General features: G+C 36.4%; 1 protein-coding gene across 1 annotated transcript in view; it reads left to right on the top strand.

Moving 5' to 3' along the window:
* The window catches only part of LOC139967656 (adhesion G protein-coupled receptor A3-like), a 49,073-nt gene that overhangs the window by 3,660 nt on the left and 22,930 nt on the right, over positions 1-22,483 (top strand). The window contains exons 2-7 of the mRNA XM_071971636.1: positions 324-841; positions 4,069-4,140; positions 6,671-6,742; positions 12,020-12,091; positions 12,283-12,354; positions 14,350-14,513. Of these exons, the coding sequence (XP_071827737.1) occupies positions 558-841; positions 4,069-4,140; positions 6,671-6,742; positions 12,020-12,091; positions 12,283-12,354; positions 14,350-14,513 (736 nt within the window). The 5' untranslated portion in view covers positions 324-557. The remainder of the gene's footprint in view (positions 1-323; positions 842-4,068; positions 4,141-6,670; positions 6,743-12,019; positions 12,092-12,282; positions 12,355-14,349; positions 14,514-22,483) is intronic.

Genomic DNA, 22,483 nt, shown 5'->3' with positions numbered 1-22,483 from the left:
TACTTGGTGTGTGGATACATCACATTGAGTACAAGACCCCTATTGTTTTTAGTGGGGTGTGTAATGCCATGTATGTACAGTAGACCGACCTGTGTTTATCATGCCATAGTGTAATTGTACGTCAAAATAGTGGTTCAGCCTGAGGACACTATAAATATCATAAGATCTATTTCTGGTGAACTTGTAAGCAGAACTTGCAGAAGTCTAGTGTGATAAAGACATCAAAACCTCAATTCATTTTGCATAATGGTTTTCATATTTTTGAAAGAAAATTCACCAACATGACCAGTACTGTAGATTTTTCTGTGTTTTTTCATTTTCAGGTATTGGAAGTTTGTGATACCAAACTGATTAGCCCTTTTTTACTCCTTTTCTTCTTGGCTTTCCATTCTGCCTTAAGTATTGGACAAAACTACTGTGTCCACTACGTAGAGCAGACAGCTTACCATTTCTGTGCTGTATGGATACCTGGAGTCAATTTCATCACCACTATTTGTGATGCTCTCTAGAGAGAAACGGAAAGCGTTGAAGCATACGTGACATAAGAGACGGGCAAAATGAAGAACTCTTTGGGAAGTGTTAATTATTCGTGCAATTACCTGGGACTGATTGTAGCTTTTGTAATGCTTTGGCTCTCGGGGACATCGACTGCGTGCCCCAGTGGTTGCACCTGCTCTGTAGACCAGAGTCGGGTCGAGGAATCTATAGGCAACTCGTACCTAAATTACGATAATGCCGGCTCTTCGGAGGACGAGAGAGGATTGCGGGAAGTGTACTGCATTAATAAAGGACTGACAAGCCCGCTAGTTCCGGACACTATTCCAAACGATACCTATTACCTGTAAGTAGAGTCAATTAGTGTATATATATTTCATTATTTCCTGTAATTCTACAGTGAGTACTTCCTGTTGAAGTCCGTTTCACATTTAATTGAGTACATTATTGGTGTTTACTGTACTCATGTATTCAGGTTTCTGTACCTATGCACACTCAGAGAACTTGTTTGTATTTATATATATATATATATATATATATATATATATATATATATATATCAGGCCTCGACAAATACGGTCGCCAACTCGCCAATGGCGAGTAGAATCTTGCGACTGGCGAGCAAAAAAAGCATTACGCTCGGCATTTTGGCGAGGGGCTGACTGGCTCACGGAATTTATACCATAGGCTTACTATAACTTGTGAGCCAATCAAGAAATGCATACATCCTAATATTACACATCACATTAGTATTATCAAGTACACTGTTACAAGTATATTGGTCCTAACTAAGGAACAGCTCTGTTCACCAGCTCGAATCTAATTTAAAACTAATCGCTCAAACTAAATGATGCACGATAGGTAATAATAATAATTTTGCCGAAATAACATTACATATATCTTGAAATGAACAAAAGAAATTCATTTTTATTCAAAAAAAAGAAGATAATTCTCGAGACCTGACCGATGAAAGCTGTAAGTCTGACACTCAGTAATCGATCGATAATAATAATAATTGTCAGTGCCAAGCGTTATCTTAACTTGTTAACGATCCTAACACATGTATACACTGATACAGTAGTCTGATGTCATGTCAAGTGAAAGTTACAGATGGTCAGCCATATCATTACTTATTTTTGTGTCCTAAACAATGCTTACAATGTTTCACCGTTTTATATTTTCACATATATCATGTTTTAAACACTTTGACAAACCACTATAGATCGTTTTTGCTGACATAAACAACTAACACTAACACTATACGGTGATATCCTTAGTTAGGCCATACTACCTAGGGTTATATCACACAAACAATTAGCGGGGAAAAATGGCGAGAAAATTTAACGTTGTGGCGAGTAGAATTTTAGACTCTGTCGCCAGTTGGCGAGTAGTTTTGACAAAATTTGTCGAGGCCTGATATATATATATATATATATATTATATATATATATATATATATATATGATTGTTGAAGCCTGATATATATATTTATATATATATATATATATGTATATCATATATATATATACTGTATATATATATATATATATATATGATACATATGTGATTGATTATATACACAAGTTACTGTACTTATGACCACCAGCATTGCTCATATCTGTCGTCAGTTAGTGGGCGTATAGTTTTTGAAGTTTAATATAATCATAATCAGAGCATTATTTGTATAGTACTATTCAATTAAAGTCATTTAAAAGAAATGACTGTACTCTTAAGTAAAAAGCTATACTGAAGTACTAAAGAGAAACAGAGACATTGTATGTATATGTTCATGTACAGTTTCAGTTTATTTATCTTTGTATAAATCTTCCAACAAGGTTAAAGAGACTTGAATGCAATAAATATTTAAACAGACATGAAGTAACATTTATCGAAGCATCATAAAAAATAAAATGTAAGGCCAAAGAGGAAAGAAACATGAAAGAAAGGAAAGGAAACAACACAACACAACTCAACAAACAGCAAAAAACTGCCAGTGAAAATAGTGCAGCAAACTGCTCGTCCATTGCCTACAAATCATTGATGAAGTCTCTTACTTTAATGACACATACTACAATAATCAGAAACATGAACTGAATATAATTTGAAACGACTATTCACATGAAAGACATTAAGTACATGATCTTTGCCGTTAGTATAAATTTCAGAATGGTAGGTACTGTATATACTGTACAGTATATGTCCGCATCTAAATTACTATGAATCCATGGCATGTGACAGTCCTTCCATTGAGTGTTTCACTACAAATGGCAAAGAAAATTGAAATTATATCGTAAATTTAACTTGACAACTGGTGTCATCTACAGTACATTCTTAAAATCTCATACTGTATGTCCCCAGTCATAATTGTGTTGTTTTTTTTGGATATCTTTTAATATCATTTTTTTCCTTTAGGTATCCCTACTCCCCAAATGTTTTTAAGTTTGATAAAATAAAACAATCAATCATGATAGACCTATAAGTTAGGCTATGATCTCATCACACGTGTGAATACTAGGTTTATTTACGTTTGTAAATGACCGTAGTATTCTGTGGTATTTTTCAGCTTCATTGGTCACTTTCTGTAGAAGATAATGCCTGTGGCTAGTTTTGACCCCATGACCTTCCATAATTGACAGCTGGTTTTGTTGGTAGTTGATGATTTAGAACCATGCTTTTCAATGACTGCTACTAACCCCATAATCTCTTCTATTCTTCCATTAGTATATAGTTTAGTTCCATTAGTTTTACTGGATGTTCTGTACAACCAATCAAGATGCTAAAGCCAATGGAAAATATACTGTACGCAGAGTACACTTTCCCAGTCTTTGGGGGTATTCTGCTGCTTATACATCTAGGACAGAATATTGTTGATCATTGATAAAATGGAGGAATTTTTGAATGGAATTATACAGAGAAGACTTAAATTCAGAACATTAATGACATAAAATTTGTAAACAAGTGAAGTCTCTTCTGTGCAAAAATTAACCTAGTGAGTATTGCAATGATCACGGTATTACAGCTGTGAAACATTTATGAAACAGTAAAATTGTAAAACCTGGAACTGCTGGAATAAATAAGTTTGAATGGGGAATGAACTAACAGTAATATACTGTACATGTTAACCACAGCCTGAGAGAGCCTCTCATAGTTCATGTTTAAAAAAGTTTTTGAATCCAATATACTGTACTGTACTGTACTTGACTAATGTATGAACACACTAAACTCAACACAGGAAAAATCCTGGAGAAAAGAAGAAACAAACATGACAATTGTAAACCAAGCATCTGCACAACTTCCTTTTGCAATTAATAGGGTTATACTCTTGGTAATATTGTTACCCCCTAGTCTACATTATTAATCCAGTTGTTTGTTTTGTTCAGAATAATACAATTAAGTGCACCATTTATGAGTAAATAATTAGTTACACGAAGGTACTTACTCAAATACTTAAATAAAATGTCTTTTATTTATGTATTTATTTATTTGTTTATTATTATTATTATTATTTCACATCTCATCTAATTGTTACTGTCTGATTTGTATATTATATAAATTATTTAACTTTCTTTGCAGAGATTTAAGTGAAAACAACATCGTCGTCCTGAGTACATATTCCTTTCAAGGACTAAGGTTACTACAGCAGCTGTGAGTATATCCTTACAAATAAATGTACCTTGTTACCATATTGCCATTTAAATTTACATATATAGCATTTAATGCCCATCTCTGCCTTCCCTCCCCCCCCCCCCCAAAAAAAATCTCCTTCCCTTCCAGCAAAAAATCTATCCCTTGCCCACCTTACCTCCCAGTACAACAAAACAAAACAAATGAAAAGGTTAATGAAATCTAGATTTATTTCCCCATTCTGGCAGGTTTAGCATATTTATACATTTTTTTTTTAAAACGATACATGTGCAGGTTGGAAAAATTTAGGTCTGTTACTAAAGGTAGGTCTATAATTTTGTTACACTACTGTATAACCAACCAATCATTCTGTTTTCAGTTCAATCCAGAGTGTAGTGTAGTGTGTCCATACATGCATCTGCGTGTGTTTTGTGCATTCGTTGGTTCAGTCACTCCATGTTCACGTATTATGATCTACATAATGCTGTGAAAACCCCTGACAAAAATGGTGATGAGAATTTACAGAGATTCTTTGCACTTTTTCTGCTATTCACACGTCTGTGCCCGGTAGAATTCCGATTTTTTTTTCTTTTTCCACACCTTCCGGCAGTTTTCAGGACTGGAATTTGAACTCCCACAAAAAAAAAAAAAAAAAAAAAATTGTATGAATCTGATGATTTGTAAACTTCGGGTTATGAAAACAAGGATGGCTTGTGGCTTCCAACAAAGTCAACATAAGCCCCAAATGGTGAACTTGAAGCTAGCAAATAGTATTCAATCCATCAGCAGTTCGACTGTGACATGGAATGGTTGTTTTCACTACGACTAAAAATCACAAAATCCAGGAAGGCAAAAAGAATGAGTTAATGCCACTCATTTTTTTTTTCTGTGTTTTTTTGGTGGACATTTTGACAAACAAATTTGAGACTCATCACAAGAAGGAACTGACAAAGTATGGGATGGTATCCAAGGGTGATAAACTGACATCCAGATACCAGTGCCAACCTATATATACAGTGGGTGCATTATCACCCGGCAATATACATGGCCACAGATACTATATAGTTGGGAGTTAAAATCAGCCCCTGCAGAATGGGGTCCATCATGATTTAGAATGTGCGCTATGCTGGCTGCTCTCAAAGTTGAATGGAAAAAAAACAGAGTGGTATGTGTCGTAAAGACCATTATCGTACTTACTGTGTTACGTATATAAGTACATTGACCACAAACACACCACATTAAGCTCGGCCATTTGGTATGGATTGTACAGAACTGTGCAATAAATAATGATTGTGATGTAGTCCCAGTTACCCAAGAATTCATATATAGGAATATTTCATATTGGCCAAAGATCTGCACTAAAAGCATTGCAAGATTGGTCAACAGAACTAAGGTAAACAGTACTTGCCAAATTCTGACCCTAAATGAGCGGTTTGATGTAAGTTTTGCAGTTTTAATATGTTCCACAGTAGTTCTGTAATTAATGTTACAAAGATGGAAACATCATCTTTTCCTTTCATTCGTGGCCTATCGACAATCAGTTCATCTCTCTCTAGACCAGAGATTCAAATTAGAACTTTATTCCATGATTCACTTCTTCTTGCCAGACATGCTTTGAATTGCTGACTGTGGGATGTTCCATACAATAGAACTTCCCTTATATGCTTCTGTGGTATTTAATTGCATCTGTAGGCCAACACAATGGAGCCTAGTGATTGATTGGTAATTCCAAAAATTATAACCCAGTTAGGGTCACACAAGATGAAAGACTGCTGAAAGACTGGCATAGCCTACTGTAACCTAGATGTAAAAACCTTTCTACTTTACTATACAGTAGAGTGAGTAGACCAGCAGTATTTTGCTTTGATCAGGAGCAGGCTTCCTCAACAACATTATGTTTTAACACGTTGATCAATTGTGGAACTGATGCAACAAAATAAACATAAAATGCTTGAAGAAAGGTTGCATGCTGTACGTGTCAGAAGATGTTTGTTGTGAGAGACACCCATTGTAAAGTTCCTTATGAAACTGTAGAAATATAAATAATAAAATATGAATACTTTAAATCTTTGGTCCTCTATATAAACCAAATTTTAAAATTTAGAATATTATGATAAGTTAGTTAAAAAGATAGATTAAGACTTTTATACTTTGTTTTTGTGGGAATTATTTAAAGACTTGACATATTTGATACTTTTTCTACCCAGGTAAACTGTCATTGACTTTGATATGTACGTATTAAATAAAAACAAAAGTGCAGATTTTATTTCAGAGTCTATTTTCCCAGTCAGTTTTCCACATTTCCATATAAGTAGATTTTATTTTATTCTTTGCTACAACTAACATCTCTAGACAACAAGGGACACCCTATGCATATATATGTCTGGTTTGAATTATGTACTGTACCCTGTATCATGTATAGTACACATTTTCATATCCATACATTGCATTGGAACATATGATATTCTTCACATCTTCAATTATAGTCTCTGTACAGTTACTGACTGTGATTTGTAACTTTTAACTCCACTGCCTCATATTTTATCTGCAGCAATCTGAGCGGAAACGGAATGGAACGGATACAGTCTCGCGCATTTGTCGGGCTGCAAACATTGGAAGAGCTGTAAGTACAAGGTTCAGTGAAACCGGTTGCACTACTACCAGAGAATAATTTGTATGTATGTATGTATTTTAGATCCTCCTGCAAGCAGGAACTCACGAAGAAGCCTCATTGGCTTATCAAAGCCACAAGCTGACCGAAGTCAGTCTCTTACATTCATATTTAACGTCCATGATTAAGAATTGTCAATTGTCAACAACTCTGTAACTGGACGACATACATTTATCTTGGAGAGGCTTGAGCCGGGGACCTTATAATGATTGGAAGGCACCAGCGTTAACCACTGAGCTAACACTCCTAAGAAGTGTAAATTTAGTGTTCCAGAGTTTTTGTAGCAGTTTTGAATGATCTGAAGCCTCTGTCTCTTATAAAGTATCATGTTTGCTGTGTAAAAGAAATCTGCTATACATCTTTGGACTTGTATACATAGCAATTTGACCATTTTGCATAGGATTTTGCTATGCGATACTGCATATCATTCCCTGTACTACACAGGTATACATACAGTACTGTACATTGGCCTTAATTTATTTGGAAAACTATGGAAATGTACTCTGTAACAGCTCTTTGATCAAATACAGTACTAATTTTTTACTAGCTAGGTTTAGTTAAAGTTTTAGTGTTTTGACTTTTTAGTGTTTTTTTAAACATTGTAATAGCGACTTTGACCATGCTTTATTGAATTGTTGCGCTTTATAAATACATTTTGTCATCGTTATCATTATTACTACGGTATGTGTGGTGAATTTGTACAGAGTATCGTACCTTCTGGTAAATGTTTTTTCCAAATCAGGAAATTAACACAAACAGCATGTTAGCTTTCAACTTGTCTATGGTACAGTATGTATTTCATGAACATGTAGCATACAGTGCGTGCACTCAGAATTTTTACTACTAAAGACTACATTTTGTATTCAGTATTCAGAATTTGACTTGCACTGTATATAAATATCCGGTCAAGATCACTGCATCAAAACCTCAAAAGCATTCCTTGTTACCGTGGTTATAGCTCTAGGCAAGTTTGAGTCATTGTTGTAGCCATAATCATCTTAGGATGTTTACATTGCTCATAAACAACTTCTCCAAAACCTCTCCTAACTTCTTCTTCTCCTCTTCTTCCTCCTGTTGAGAGGATAACCTTATCACATCTCATAATTAAAATATTTCTTGATCACTTTTGGAGGATATAGAAAGACTGGTGGGGGGGGGGGGGGGAGGTTGATGTCAGCAGTCTGCTGGTCTTTGATTGATTGATGGCTTCCAGGTTTGCCACTCTCTACTGACAGGATTATTGGGTTGGCTGAGAAATTCCTCTTCAAGATGACTTCACTGCACTTACTTAAGTACAGTTTGCATTAGTCTGTACAAGGCCTCTTTGATCTCTGTCATAGGCTTACACAGTGCAAAAGAGTAAACCTCGGGTTTTAAACGCTGCGTTAAACTGGCTCTTATCAGTGTAGGATGCGTTAAAACCGATGTCTTGGTAAACATGCTAAGCATCTCATGTGTATGTAGTTTTGTGTTGTAGTACTTAACAATAGGCATTAGATTTAGACTTGATACTGTGTATATAGGTGGATGCATTGTTCAAGGTGCAGCCTTGCAAGTGTTAAAATCCCAATAGATCACAACCACGGTAAGACTGCCATGTGATGTAGCACTGTGGTCTAGTCACTGTAGAAGGCTAAGTACTATTGAATTCTTCTGTCACTGAGTTTCAGAATATTGTCCAGAAATGTAATTGGTGGTGGTAAGAGTCTAAGGAACATACAATCAAATAGTATTAAGTTTGACACACACACACACACACACAAAATTGTAGCTACCAATTCAAAATTCTGTACTATTTTCCATGTTGATTGTTTTTAAATATCATGATAAACGATTGGGTATTGTGTTAATGATTGTTTGGCATTCATGTCTGTTCTATACAGTAGCAATGCTTGCTTCAGGGAAGCTACTGACTACTGACTGAATTTACGTATGTCTACATCCCAAATTCAACTGATCTGAAACTGATATCAGTTCTTGAAACCATGAAAACTGCAAGGCCCTATGGCGTCTCCCTGGACCCATACCCACGTGACTTTGTGCTCCGGTGCTCACATTCCTTGATCTCACTGGTGGCGCAGGTGTCATCTTGCAGTACCCATATTCTGTTGCCCCCCCATGTAACTCTCATTTTGCTGTGCCCCACCTCCCTCCCCCACTTCACAATAACTGGCGATGCCACTTTTGCTAGTGAGCAGCCATGAGCATCACTTGCATTATTTATTTGAATGAGAAGTATCCAATTATGTGTAAATATCACATGGCTTGGTATTAATAATTGTGCAACCCAATGGATCAAACAAATACACCTTTTAAGTTCAAAACCCCTGAAGTACATTTGATGTACAGTTCAGCATTAAAGATTGCAATTGCATTATGTTTATTCTTTCCACTCCTCCCCCCCCCCTCCTCAACAATGCTCTGTTATACCACACCCTTCATTTTTTGTGTGGAATATATCTTGTTTTGTTTTATTTGTATTTCTTTACTATAATATAATTTTTTTTACAGTATTTTACCTTCAACAGTGAGACTACTGCTAGAAGATTCACTACTGGGGTGCTTGTTTTTTTTGCGGGGATCAAATTTTTGTCACAGCAGTACTTTTTACACCTGATTAGCCCACTATTAACAAATTCAGCAAAAGATAAAGAAACACAAAAAGAGACACTTTCTTTGTTTTTATGACTGGTGAAATTGTATAGAGTTAGTACATTGGCATGCACTGAAGCTTACCAAATCGAGTATCACAAGTTGTAAAGCTGTCAACTTTTTGACGAAGCTGCTAACTTTAGTGTGTCATCATTTGGTAATGTACAAATTTACTTCGCTCCTCGCTTACCTGTCTCCTCACAACCTTAGCACCTTGTTCTACTGTGCCTATTAAGTCCTGGTAAAATAATAACACTGTGCGCCCTCTATGACCGGACCCCCCCCCCCCCGGTCACTGCCCTTTCTTCTCATTCTACCATTAAAAGTGTCATCACACAATTTCCCTTGGATTTCGTCATGGTTATATTTGCGATCGTTGGAAGTTTTCTTCCCTCGGATTCTTAGGAGTATTAGCAGTTTTTTCCAGCCCGATAAGTATCCTTTTTGTTGAAAGGGAGGGTTTTGGGGACTGTTTTTCCTAGTGCCTTTCTGCCCTTTGGTTTTTTTTGCGGGGGGAACAGTTCCGCAAATTGCCTAGGTTTTCCCGCCATTTATCCTTCCCCACGCTACTGTAATGTACAAAGCTTTGTGTCTGCTCAACATTTGCAGAACTTACTTTCGAAACTGCAAACCCATACTGCAAATATTACCATTGATTAGGAAGAGAGCAGAGTTGTTCAGTTAAATAGTTCTTAAAAAGAGATTGACTTGGCTCCTGTCTAACATGTCTCCACACTATTAAAGCACTATGAAACTTTCTTATCAACATACAGCCCTGGTTGGCAGGTGCGACCTGCTGAACCCATGCAACCCTCAAGGAATTTTTGTGGGGCCCCTGAAAAGGTTTTCACAAAACCCTATTAGACTATATAGAGCAATAGTGTTTACTCCGAAATGTTCTGGTGTGGTCATTATTGTTTAGGAGATTGGCATGTTTAATTGTATTGGTAACATTGTATTGTGGTTCAGACAGTTTCATGGTAAAAGCAACTCAGTGTTTTTAGTCTCCGATCTTGGGCTGTAGTTGACATCTAAAATGCTCAATTTGAGTTCATGGTATGTGTCTGGTTTATGATTTGTCTTGATAATAATTGATCCATCTTTGAAATATATACTTCACCAAGATGAAGTTGATCAGTAGGGGGTTAGATAAGTGAAAAGTCTAAAACATCTGAATTTTTTTGAAATGTGGGTTGACAGTTTTTGTCGGAAGATTACTCAAGTCAAATCCCATTCATTTTTATCATTTGATGGAACAAAGCCCAATATTTCACACTGTGGTATCTAGGCATACAGTATGCCAATGGGTTTCATCATTATTGTAGTGTCATTAGTTCCCTTCATGTAAAACCTTAAAGTTCACTAAACTTGTCGAATATTGATCTACTTTGCAAATATGGTTAAACATTTGGTGTGGTCACCATGTTCTTATTTCTTAGACATTCTTTCTAAGAAAAGCAAAATGAATGTGTTTTTTTGTGGTTTTGGTAATATTGTTAAGTCAAATGAGGTTTTCAGCTGCAGGTGTGAATCCCATCTTCAGGTTTCTACATTTAATGTTTTTTTTTAGCAACTTGCTAAGGCAAGTACTGTAGGTCAGTGTGCAAGCACTGAGGGGATGTTAACTTTGCATAAAAGAAAAAGACTTTTTCTGCTGTCAGCTAGGTTTACCCAGAGTTGAAGAATCTCCAGTTACGTTGAAACATTTACATGGTTTGGTTAAGAAAAAAATACAAAGTTACCACACAATTTATAACAACATGCAGCTGAGTGAATCTTCATTGAAAATGTCAAGTTTCAATAGCCTTTATCAGTGGCATCAACAAGGGAAGGGGGCATGGTTTGCCCCCCCCCCCCCACCGGTGCATCCCAATATATTTGCCATGTCCAAAAAAAACACAAAGGTTGGTCAACATATACTGATCATAATTTACTTGTAACACCTACCAGCAAAATTCTACAAGTTTGAAGCTAATATATCCTCTTCTTGCTCCACATTCCCACTGGCACTTATGACCCCAGCTTGCATTACCCCTGTTCTTTGCAACCCCCTCCCTGATGTTGCTCTCAAACTGCTGTGCCCCATCCCCCCCCCCCACCTAACCTTCAAAATGTCCAGTGATGCCACTGGCCTTTGTGTAGCGAAGATATTTGTGCACATCTACTGTGTTAGGAGTATGTTACAAGTTCCAACGATACATAATGCTCCCCATAGATGGCATTCTTGTGACATTTATGAATAGATATGAGCAACATCTATTTTATATCATCAATATTGACTGTTGATACATTAGGCAATACCTTAATCTTCTCATAAATTTATACCAATGTTTACTCTAACTAGCTGTATCTGGCTTTATAGCCTGAATAATAAATTATGTCATCATATTTCCAAGAAAAGCGCTTGGATAGATTACATAGATTCATTTTGTTTCTTTGTTGAGGTTCTTGAAGAAAATCAAACTTATGTAGCCAATTCCCATCAAACCCCCCTCCTCATCCCTCCTATTAAATTTTTATTTAAGATTTAAAATTTAAGCATTCATTATAGCTGTAATTTCTTCTATTTGTTTCCAGAGATTTGTCAAGAAATAATCTGGGGAGTGTTAATAATGCCATGTTTGAAGGTCTCGGATTTTTGAAGAAATTGTAAGTATTTTTTTGCCTCTCCATTTGATTTACTTTGATCGTTAAGTTTCTCAAGTTTCTCAAGAGTTAGAAATACAAAATTTACCTACAGAACCTAGTACTGTTCTTCAGATACATCTGATATGCAGGTGCAAGTAAACCTTTCCAGATAAACCTTTTAATTTGAATGTCTTAATTTATTTCTTCTGTAGGAATCTGTCTCACAACTCTATATCCACCATTCCAGCTTCAGCGTTTGAGAGATTGTGGTCTCTGGAAAAAATGTGAGTTTGACTGAAAATTTGGTTCTTTTGAAAGGGTTTTAACCTTTCAATAAAGCAGTATTTCCTGTTCTCCTCTCTTACCTGTTTCATCTATCTGTACATACATGCACTCCAATCTACGTAGCTTGCAAACACTGGTAGCATTTTAGCAATACACCCTCTCCCCACCCCCCACCCCCACATTGACCTACTGATTCTATCTATTTTGTAGTTAGCAAAACTGAATTCCTTAGATTCATGTGTTTGTTTATCTATGCATTTGTCTGTCTGTCTGTCTGTCAATATTTTCCAAAAGGCTTCTTTTTTTTTCACGATGCTCATGAAGTTTAAAAAACTAGATAAAATCATACATGGGTGTTTTTTTTTGTCTGAAGAATTTCATTGATGTTCATCAAAATTGCTTGAAGTGATTACGCAGTCATCCATAATTTAACTTTGCACCCCTTCCCTTACTTGTCTCCAATGAATGTGTGTACTGTTTCCATCCATGTAACATACCGAGCTTGATGGAGCAATGTGCCCTCTGCCCTCCCACCCCTGTTTTCTGGCATAACCCACTTCAGGGTCACGCTTCAGTTAACTGACTACAAATTGAGTAAAGTTTCATTGAAGAGTTTTTCGTCAAGACTTGTGCCTCATTCATTGGTTTGGCGCTTCTGAAGATTATAACGATGATCAATACTAGAATAGTCTAATAAAACGGCCTTGAGTAAATGTCAGGATGTGTGATCATGGTGTTAATATGTGCACACATTATGGTGCATTCTACATCATTGAATATATCACACGCTTATTATTAATTGTAAAACTTTTCGATAGTGCAACTGCATTATATGGCACATTCATATTTTACTCTTAACATTATTTTCTGAATTTTCCAGTCTGTACAATGGTAAACAAAAAAATTTTTTTATTAATAGAATATTGATCTTTAGTGTGTAAGAACTTTACTCTGGCTTTTGGTAAACACTGTTGGTAGAGCAGAGAACTTCTGAGGTCACTATAGTTGTGTAAGGAAAATGAGAATCCCTGAGGCAATTGGAATTAGTGTTGCACAGATTATCGGTGTGTACTATAGGAATGTACTATAGGTATTGGCCAGTAGTGGCAATATCGGTGTCGTTTTAATTTGCACCTACTTCTGATATTTGCCGACTGATATCGTTGTTTCAAAAAAAGAGCTTTTATTTCAAATATCGGTATCGGCAGATACTGGGACCTTAGATGTGGAATATCGGTGAAAACTGATATTAGCAATATCTGTGCATCACTAATTGGAATGTAACTCTGCTAGACCATCAGAATATAATTCCTAGGTGATTAGGATATATGAGTATTCCAGGCAGATAGTCCTGCTGGGCAATTGAAATATAACTCCAGATAGGCAATCAGAATATATTTCAATGGATGATCAGGATATAAATGTGTGTGGGTAATTAGGACATAACTGGGATATACCTGTAAAACATTTTTTAAACATGACAAGGGAAGTTTGATAACAAGAGTTAGTAATGAGCTATAAACACAACCATCTGCTTTATGCTATTTTGTGCATTTACTGATAATAAACACAAGTCCAGCTGCTGTGATTAACAACATTTACAGTACTATGGTGGTGATCTTATTGGTTGATGGATGGAAATCATTGTACAACAGAGAAATAACAATGTTTAGATATTTGCATTGTTTCTCATTTACTTGTCTTGTCACAACATTAGCACTCATTAGACTCTACCATGTCGAGAGTGTCTGGTCACTAAGGGTGTACAGTGCTAATAAGGTTACCAGTTCACCCTAGACATGGTAGAGCAAGGGTGCTAATGTTGTGAGGAGACAGGTAAGCTCGTCACTTGTAAATTTTCAAACCTGGTAAGTGTTTGGGGATACATATATTGAATGAATATTCCATGTGGCATCTCATATAACTTTCATTCCACATATGTCATTGCTATCTATAATTCAACGGTTTCCTTCTACCATTGTTATAAATTCCAGAGATTTTCAGTCGAGTGTCCTAAGGTGTAATTGTGATCTGAAATGGATTGTCAAGTGGGAGAAGAATAATAACATCCGAATAATGGAGAACACAGTCTGCCAATCTCCACCAACTTTAATAGGCCACCAGGTTCACAAACTAAAGAAAGGTGATTTAATATGTGGTAAGTTCTTTAACTTCTTCGCTTCTGGTTGTTAGCGTTTCCTGTGAAAATTAAGCCTGTTTGAAATAACATAATGTATCACTGTTATGATGCCCCAAGTGACTTTCAAAACTGATGTGCTGCTGCAGTTGTGACAACTTCTACCCAACAAACCACTGGATCTATTTTAGCTGCAACCAGCCCAAAAAATATGTCCTATTCTTCACTAATATCCTTTTCTTAATAGAAGATCTGTTTCTTCATTAATATTTAAAAATTGTTTTGTGCCATATCCTCTGTGTTTCCTCATAGAGAATAAGCACAGGGTTAAACTAATGCTACTTTGCTGATGTGATTGGGAAGAAAATTGAAAATAACTTGAAAATTTATAGGGGCACCATTTTGTCATGACCATGTTGTCAAAGTAGAGATGTTAGTTACTCAGTAAAATCAAAAAGGAAAGAACCACCAGACTTTAGTTGACCATACTTGGTTTACAGTTTAGAATATATATGTTAAATCTAGCGTATCAGCTGGCCATAATGTTTCATCCTGCATTCTTGTCATTATACTGCCTACCTGATCGAAATGCCTCTGTCCATTCAACGGCGGTCGCCCGTCAAATAAATTGGACGGAAATGCATCCTGATCTCTCAATAGAATTTAGAAAATGACATAAACTACCAGTGTAAATCTCATTACCGGTTACACAATGCCTCTCAGAGGGTCGAAACAAACTCAGGAGTTTAAGAAGGTTCCACTGGAGTCATTTACAAGATGAGTGATAAAGGGGTATAAGTTATTACTTATTAACCTCTATGGAGTGGTTATCTCTTGTGAAGGTCAGGGAACATGCTGTGGAGAGTTGAAAGGTCAATTGAGTTGCAGGCCTGTCTTTATCCTGCTACTGGGTCTCAAACTTTTATATGGAACATAGCATGTGTCATGTGATTATACTATGCGAGGGTGCTCAAAGCTGACCGTAAAACCAGCAGTCAGCTGCACACAGCACTGTTGGATAATAACAAACTATGCATGATATATATGCAGATGCCGCTGTTATACAATAACAGAAGATGCCGCGTAATATTCTGGCAATTAGTTCTTCACTATATCGGGGCAGGACTCGCACATTACTGGCGTGGGTTCAAAACGTTACATTTTAATACAAAGATCTGTTAATTTATCTAACCCAGATGGGTAGGGGTTGTTGTCATGAAATCTTACGTAAGTCTATGTTTTACTTTCTGAATTCAGTCGGAACTATTGACAGAACTGACATATATATTTTGCCTTACACATCTCTTTGTTATGTTATTATGCTGTTAATGCAAACCACAAGACTAAAGATATTTTGGGATCTATCTGTGAGATATCAAACAAATTTTTTTGCTGGAGGCAAGTATGTTGAGAGTTGGGGAGTGAAAGGGGGGGGGGGGGGATCAGAGAGGGTTATAGCCCTGGGCCACAGGGTCAATTAGAGGGCCAAGGAAATGGCAGATGAAGAACAATATGTTATCATTTTCATCATTTACTTAAAGATAAATGAAAACTTCAAAAAGTTTGTCTGATGATATAATTGGACATTGCTCCTGAATGGGATGGGGGGGGGGGGGAGTGGGGTGATTACATCAGTTGTGTGAGTGACACTTAAGAGGTATGTCTTTGGGTCTTTATGATTTTCTGTGCATATCTTCAAAACAAATGTAGCAGTGTTGTTTCTGTAAACTGTGCCAATAACCAGTTATACCAGGTCATGGCAGTAAGTACTGTAGAATATTAGGGATATTATGTTTCAATACCATCTCTGTGAAAGAACTGAAGCGTAACGCCTTCATTGAGAGTAAAAACTGACTTTTTATTGTTGGGCATTTAGTCATCCATCATCACATAAATTGAAATAAGTTACGACAGGTGGTGTTTGCGGTGCGATTAGTGATTTGTTGTGTTCCAAAGAAATTTTTTTTCTTTTACCAATTCATTCTGTTGTTTATTACAAAGTATGAAAGCATTCCCAAAGATTATTAACATATATAGAATGTATGCATTCTTCTTTCAAAGACGCACCCTAAATGAGTCACCTTACAAAGTATAGTGTGAAATTTTGGCTAAATGGGAATGTTTTCATATAATCAAGTGAACCCAATGCTAGGCCTATATGACAAGCCTAGAGCAAGCCAAGTGTGCAAATTTTGTCACCTAAGCCACTGCCAATCATTTTGAATCAGTGCGATCTTTCATAAAGCCAACTTGCTTCGACGATTCCCATCTTCGCAATACTCAGAGGTTCACTGCAACTGTCGTCTAGAATGTACAACCTATATATATGTTGTCTAGACTCAACTGTAAAATGAATTGGAAATAACTTCAAAATTGGATACGACAGCAATGTTCTTTCTTTTTGATGACTAGCATTACTCTTCTCAGAATCCTTCAAACCAGCCAATATCAGCTAGACCTACAAAGTCTCGCTCAAAATAAAAATGACAATTATCTCAGATTAAGACCACCTCCTAGATGTTTTCATCAAATGAATGTGACAGTAAGGTGTTAATTGAAAAATAAATATGATCCTTAATGAAAATCAGACATACTGTATTTTCAAAACGTTGAAAATTGTCTTCATTCTTTGAAAGAAACTTGAGTTGAGGTTTTATGACCTGCATGGTTATTCACCTATTTTGGTATCAAATAGGATAAAACATGCACCAAAATAAAAAATAAAATATTTTGAAGACTGGTAAATTTTTAAGTCAATGTACAGTGTGCACCATCTTATCTGCTAAGTGACCTAAATGCAAACCTTTTCTCTACCAATCAACTGAGGATGTGAAGTTTCCTTGGCTTCTGATTTTTCACACTTTCCCAATCCAAGCCAAAATTTAGAGATTTCTCTATCACTCGGCCTTTCAATTTAATCCCCTAATAAAGTAGCAACAACAACACTTGCTTTTCTTTACTTTCTCTGAATTATCACAACAATTTTCGAACAAGGAAAACATTAATACGTTCCAGTCGCTGTTTCGTTTTCAGGGGACATCGCACTTTTCGGCGTCGAGCCAGATATAAATGCAGGAGGAGCTTTGTGCTAATCAAATTTTGAAACTCTTAAATTATTCACGATTATGTTTCGTATTGAATGTCAATGGCCCGGAGAGATGTCAGTCAACCGTCTGTAATCAGCCTGTATTGTTCTTTCTTTGCATAGCAATTAAAATGTTACGAATCACAAAGTCTGTACACTTTACGTCGTTAACACCACTAGGCCTTAGTAAGCTATGCTGAAGTGATTGTACGATTTTCTACAGAGAACTTACAGAGACACCTTGTCAGCATATTTATATCATGGAGAGGTGGGTTTCAATATGTATTAAATAATTGATTCTGAAATGGGTTATTTATAGATAAAAGCAGAATAAACAGGTATCAACTGTGGAAATCAACCAAGTAAATAAAGTTGATACAAAGTGACTTTAGGACTGTATTGTCACTTAAAATGTCAAGAAATTCCTTCAAATACAACTTTCAAAATTTTGTTTACAAGTTTGTTCTGGTTTTCTATTTGATACCCTGTTATGTTTGACCAAAATTCCACATTCCACAAAATCGATTCCCTCATACTTGCTAAATTGCATCAAAATGAAAACTGGGTTGTGAATTTGTTTACATTGTTTGTATAAAGGTTAAATTGCTATGCGTTGTTATTACGATGCTGTGATTGAGTTTGATAGTGTGCAAGGGTTCCTCATGCAATGCACCATTATCTCTGGTGATATGTCCATATGCAACAACAATGAATTTTTGCCCTTTTGGCACTCTGTGCTATTTCCTTACCTGGTATAAATTTATTTATTAAAAGTAGCTAGTGCTCATTGACACATGGAGTCTTTTGGGTATCTGTGCATTCCAAGAACCTGCAGTCTATTTTGCTTATTAAATTATGCAGTTAAAGAAGTGAAGTGATACAAGTTGTTTGCAAAGAAGAAGCATTTTTACCTTGGGCTGTAAGATACAGTAATATCAAGAAGCGGATTGCAGTTGATTTGATGAAATAGAATCTGGTGGACTGTTAGCGTTGAGCAACTCCAACCATGGTGTGAAAAAAATATGCAACTGCAACTTTATTACAAAAGTATGGACAAAAGTGAGTAATACCGTACTCGACTGTTCGTGATGGAAAGATTTTTAGCTATCATCTTAGTTCACCAAAACTGCACCAGAAATAATGAAATTTACTGAAAGACAAATTAAACAACAAAGCAGTAAAGGTCATCAGTTTTAAAGCCCACTAAATATTGCTACAAGTTTACAATTTTAGGTTCATTCCTTGAAGTTCTGATCCAATTTATTCCCAGATATTGAGGATTGTTAAAATAGATAATTAGATATCTCATTGTGGATAATTACTCTTAGAGTGGCAGTAAAAATGCTTGTTGAAATACGAGCATGTGTGACCGTTGTCTGACCATGGAGCTATAAACAGACTCCATGGTCTGACTTACTAGCATATTTGGGAGTAACACGTGACCTTTGGAAGATATAGAAAAGCATTAGTGCCACCTAATAATGTATTGAGTAAATCCCTATTGTTATGTGTGGATGGTAAGGGTCATTTGAGGTCAGATTCTTAACACCTTATTTAGCTCAAAAAGTAAAGTTTGGAGGAACATCATACTGTACCTGTCATGTTTTGCTTTAAATGTTTTCATGTAATCATATATATGGCAAGGAAATCGCAAAGTCTATTGGCGCTAATGTTGTTGTTGTCGTCACTCCAACTTACTGACTGTTTATCCTTGTATATATTGCCGAATAGTTCATGGAAAGAGTTCTCTGTGTTAGTATTGAGCTACCTGAGACAAAAAGTTAACACTTGTTGGAAGTATTGTACAAAAATACAGCCAAAATAGCCAGTTGCATTAATTATTTACCGAACATGTAAACTGTTAGAACATACTTAGCAAATATTATAATAGTTAGTATTCAGAGTTTCAGAGTTTGTCAACATGAAATTGGTTCTAGGTTGCTATTTTCCTTTCTTTTTTTTCCTTTTGCTCTTCAATTAAATAAACTCACCTTGGGTTACAAATTGCCCTCTAAACAGGAGATAATAGCCGAGTCTTTTAGCTCGTTAGTAATTTCTAAGATTATATTCTTCAGTATATCGACTATATGATTGATGGTTCATGCAGAACCGGACGAAAAACTATTTGTGGTGGCCGTTTTTTGATTTGTAGCTCTCTCGGTTAGCACCAGATCCCACACAGTCGTGTGATTATCACCCAGCATGCATCAGGCTCCCCATTAGGAATGCCAGCAGTGTGATTGCTCACAGATGCCTGAGGCTGCCCCCTATGTGTCATTTAATTGATGTCAGCCGCTATATGACAGGTATCAGCCCAATGCTGCTGTTGCTTGCGTCCTCTTGAGACAGGCCTGTAGAGAGGTCTTACAGAAATGCCTAGTATGCAGTAAACCTACTCAAGTTAACATCTCTTGTGTACATTTGTGTAAAAATGGAATGCTGTGTATTGTACTTTATGATGTGGACAAGAGGGGGGGGAGGGGGGGTTGAGTATCTACTTAAAGCATCCTATTGAGCCTGTTTGTTTGGGTTGAATACTTTTCACTAGTTTTGTCTTCAGTTTTGTACAAATTTTTCCGATACAGTAATATTGCAATCATCAACATGCAGATGAGGTGTTGCTTGTCTTTAAATTCAAGGAAGATGGTTACGAAAGTGTTTTCTGTATCAATGCATTTCAATGACAACAGTGGAGATCTAACACTGTGGTTACAGTATTGCGTAAGTAACATACATGCCTAGATGAGAACCCAGTCAAATACACACAAATTTCATGAGTAATTGAAAATGGAAACTTAATCTGTACAGTATTTAGAGCAGTTTTAGACATGTATTGTACAACAGACATATAGCAGGAGGTGGGGAGGGGGGGGGGGGGAGTTGGAAACAAGCCCCAGATTCCATTGAATGTGTTGCTTTAACCAGGACAGTGCTCAAGGAATGGAGTCTTTGTTTTTCCTATAGGGTGATGTCACTGTGCATCTATTATATGGAATACTGGAGATAAGTTTATTGCCAGATTGCATGACGATATAGAATTGCAACGACTTTGAACGAGAGCATACTCGATTCGCGTGAAGTATTACCTTAGTGTGTCATTTCTAAGAGAGATGTCAACGTAACTGACAGTCCTGGTAATCTCATGATTGTACTGTACCGTGAATGATAATCAAGCATTCTGTTTGTTGGTTTAGTGTGCATGGTATATAGTAATTGTCATAAATGTACACATGATATGTGTGTAAATTAGAGACCAAGATATTATTTCAACACTCCTTTAAGTTTTGAATCTAGGTGTTCATATTGGGAGATATGATTTATGGAATTTAACACATGTACTGTATGTATCTGCACAGTTAGTAAAATCAGACTGTTTGCATAAATTTGTTAAAAAAGAGATCAAGATATTATTTGCTTGAGTGGATTTGTCAGAAATGAGATGGATCATGGATGTAATGTTTTTACAGCAGTAGGGATAATGGATATAACAACCAGAGGCTTAAACTGTTCCGAGAGCAATCACTGTACTTTCAGTGAATCATACTGTCACGCATACAGGGAGATACGAGAAGCTTCAAAATCTCTCTTGACGAAAAGATGAGTCCATCTGAAGGTTACTCTCCGTCTGTTACATTCAGTTATAATTGTGCCTCTGTTTCCCACCCCCGCCCTGTCCTCCTCTGCCTAATGCTACAATTTAAACGGCAGATAGAACAGAGATATAGAAAAGATGCAAAAGAGACAATTAATGTCAAATACAAGCAGGACTGATTGCATGGCAAGAGTTACATACCATCTATGCAACCTGTAACATCACCCTCTTAACTGCAAAGACAAACAGATTCATTATTTATTTATTTATATTTATTTGGAAGTATTGATTTCCACTTGCAGAATATAGAAACATGTAAAACGAAACAAGTGTTTTTGAAGATATCAACCCCAAAACGGATTTTTTATTTTTTTTATTTTTTTTTATTTTATTTAAACAAAGCAATTTTCTTTGCTTAATTATTCTATTTATTTCTTCTTTTTACATTAATGAATACTAAAGAGAGGGGTCTGCAAAACCAGTTACTTTTACGTGGTGGAAATGCTAATATTAGCCCCCCAAACCAGTTACTTTTCAGTGGTGGAAATGCTAATATTAGCCCCCCGACAAAATCTAATTAAGACATCACCTTGCTAGATCTCCTTCCCTCCAGTGGGGTTTTCGATTGATAATAACCGTGTGAGACTTCACGCAGGAATCTCTTTGAGTTAGATAAGGCCTACACTGTCAGCGTTTGGGCCAACTTGCACGTACGTGGTGTAACATGATAGCTAAAAATCGATACACCGATTCTGGAAATATCCAAATTATTGATTTTAATGCTAGGTATGGAGCGAAGAGCTAAATAACATTCACTTGAGCCAGAAGATATTTTTGGGGTCTAGAAATGTATGATCCGTGCTGCGAGTAGCTGATTAACGTGTAATGCATACATATATAAATGCATCATGATTAATGGCTTGGGACAACGAGGATGCCAGCTATGAGCCTGGGGCTGCTACCATGGGAACGGTTGCTAAGGGAAGGACGGAGAACGGCTGAAGGCAAAACTTGAAAATATCAACATCAATGTGAAGGATGCAAGGACAATAGAATGAGAGAATGAAATGATGTTTCTGCATATTACAACTTTCACTTGCATCGGAGATGAGGTTGGGTCGGGGGAGGGGTGGGGAGGGGGGATGGTAGATGCTCTGTCTTATCATGGTGCTTGGTCAAACACCACAAATGTCGGAAGGTGTCAACTTAAACTGAAGTTGTGTTGCATGATTCAATTGAATGTAGATAGCTTATTACCATTAACCTTCCCATTATTTTCCTTTACATGTGATGGAAAAGACTTTTCTTTCCACA

The sequence above is a fragment of the Apostichopus japonicus genome, chromosome 5 (assembly GCF_037975245.1).
Source record: "Apostichopus japonicus isolate 1M-3 chromosome 5, ASM3797524v1, whole genome shotgun sequence".
Taxonomy (NCBI): Eukaryota; Metazoa; Echinodermata; class Holothuroidea; order Aspidochirotida; family Stichopodidae; genus Apostichopus; species Apostichopus japonicus.
The sequence above is the reverse complement of the archived record's forward strand: the minus strand, read 5'-3'. Positions and strand labels throughout refer to the sequence as shown.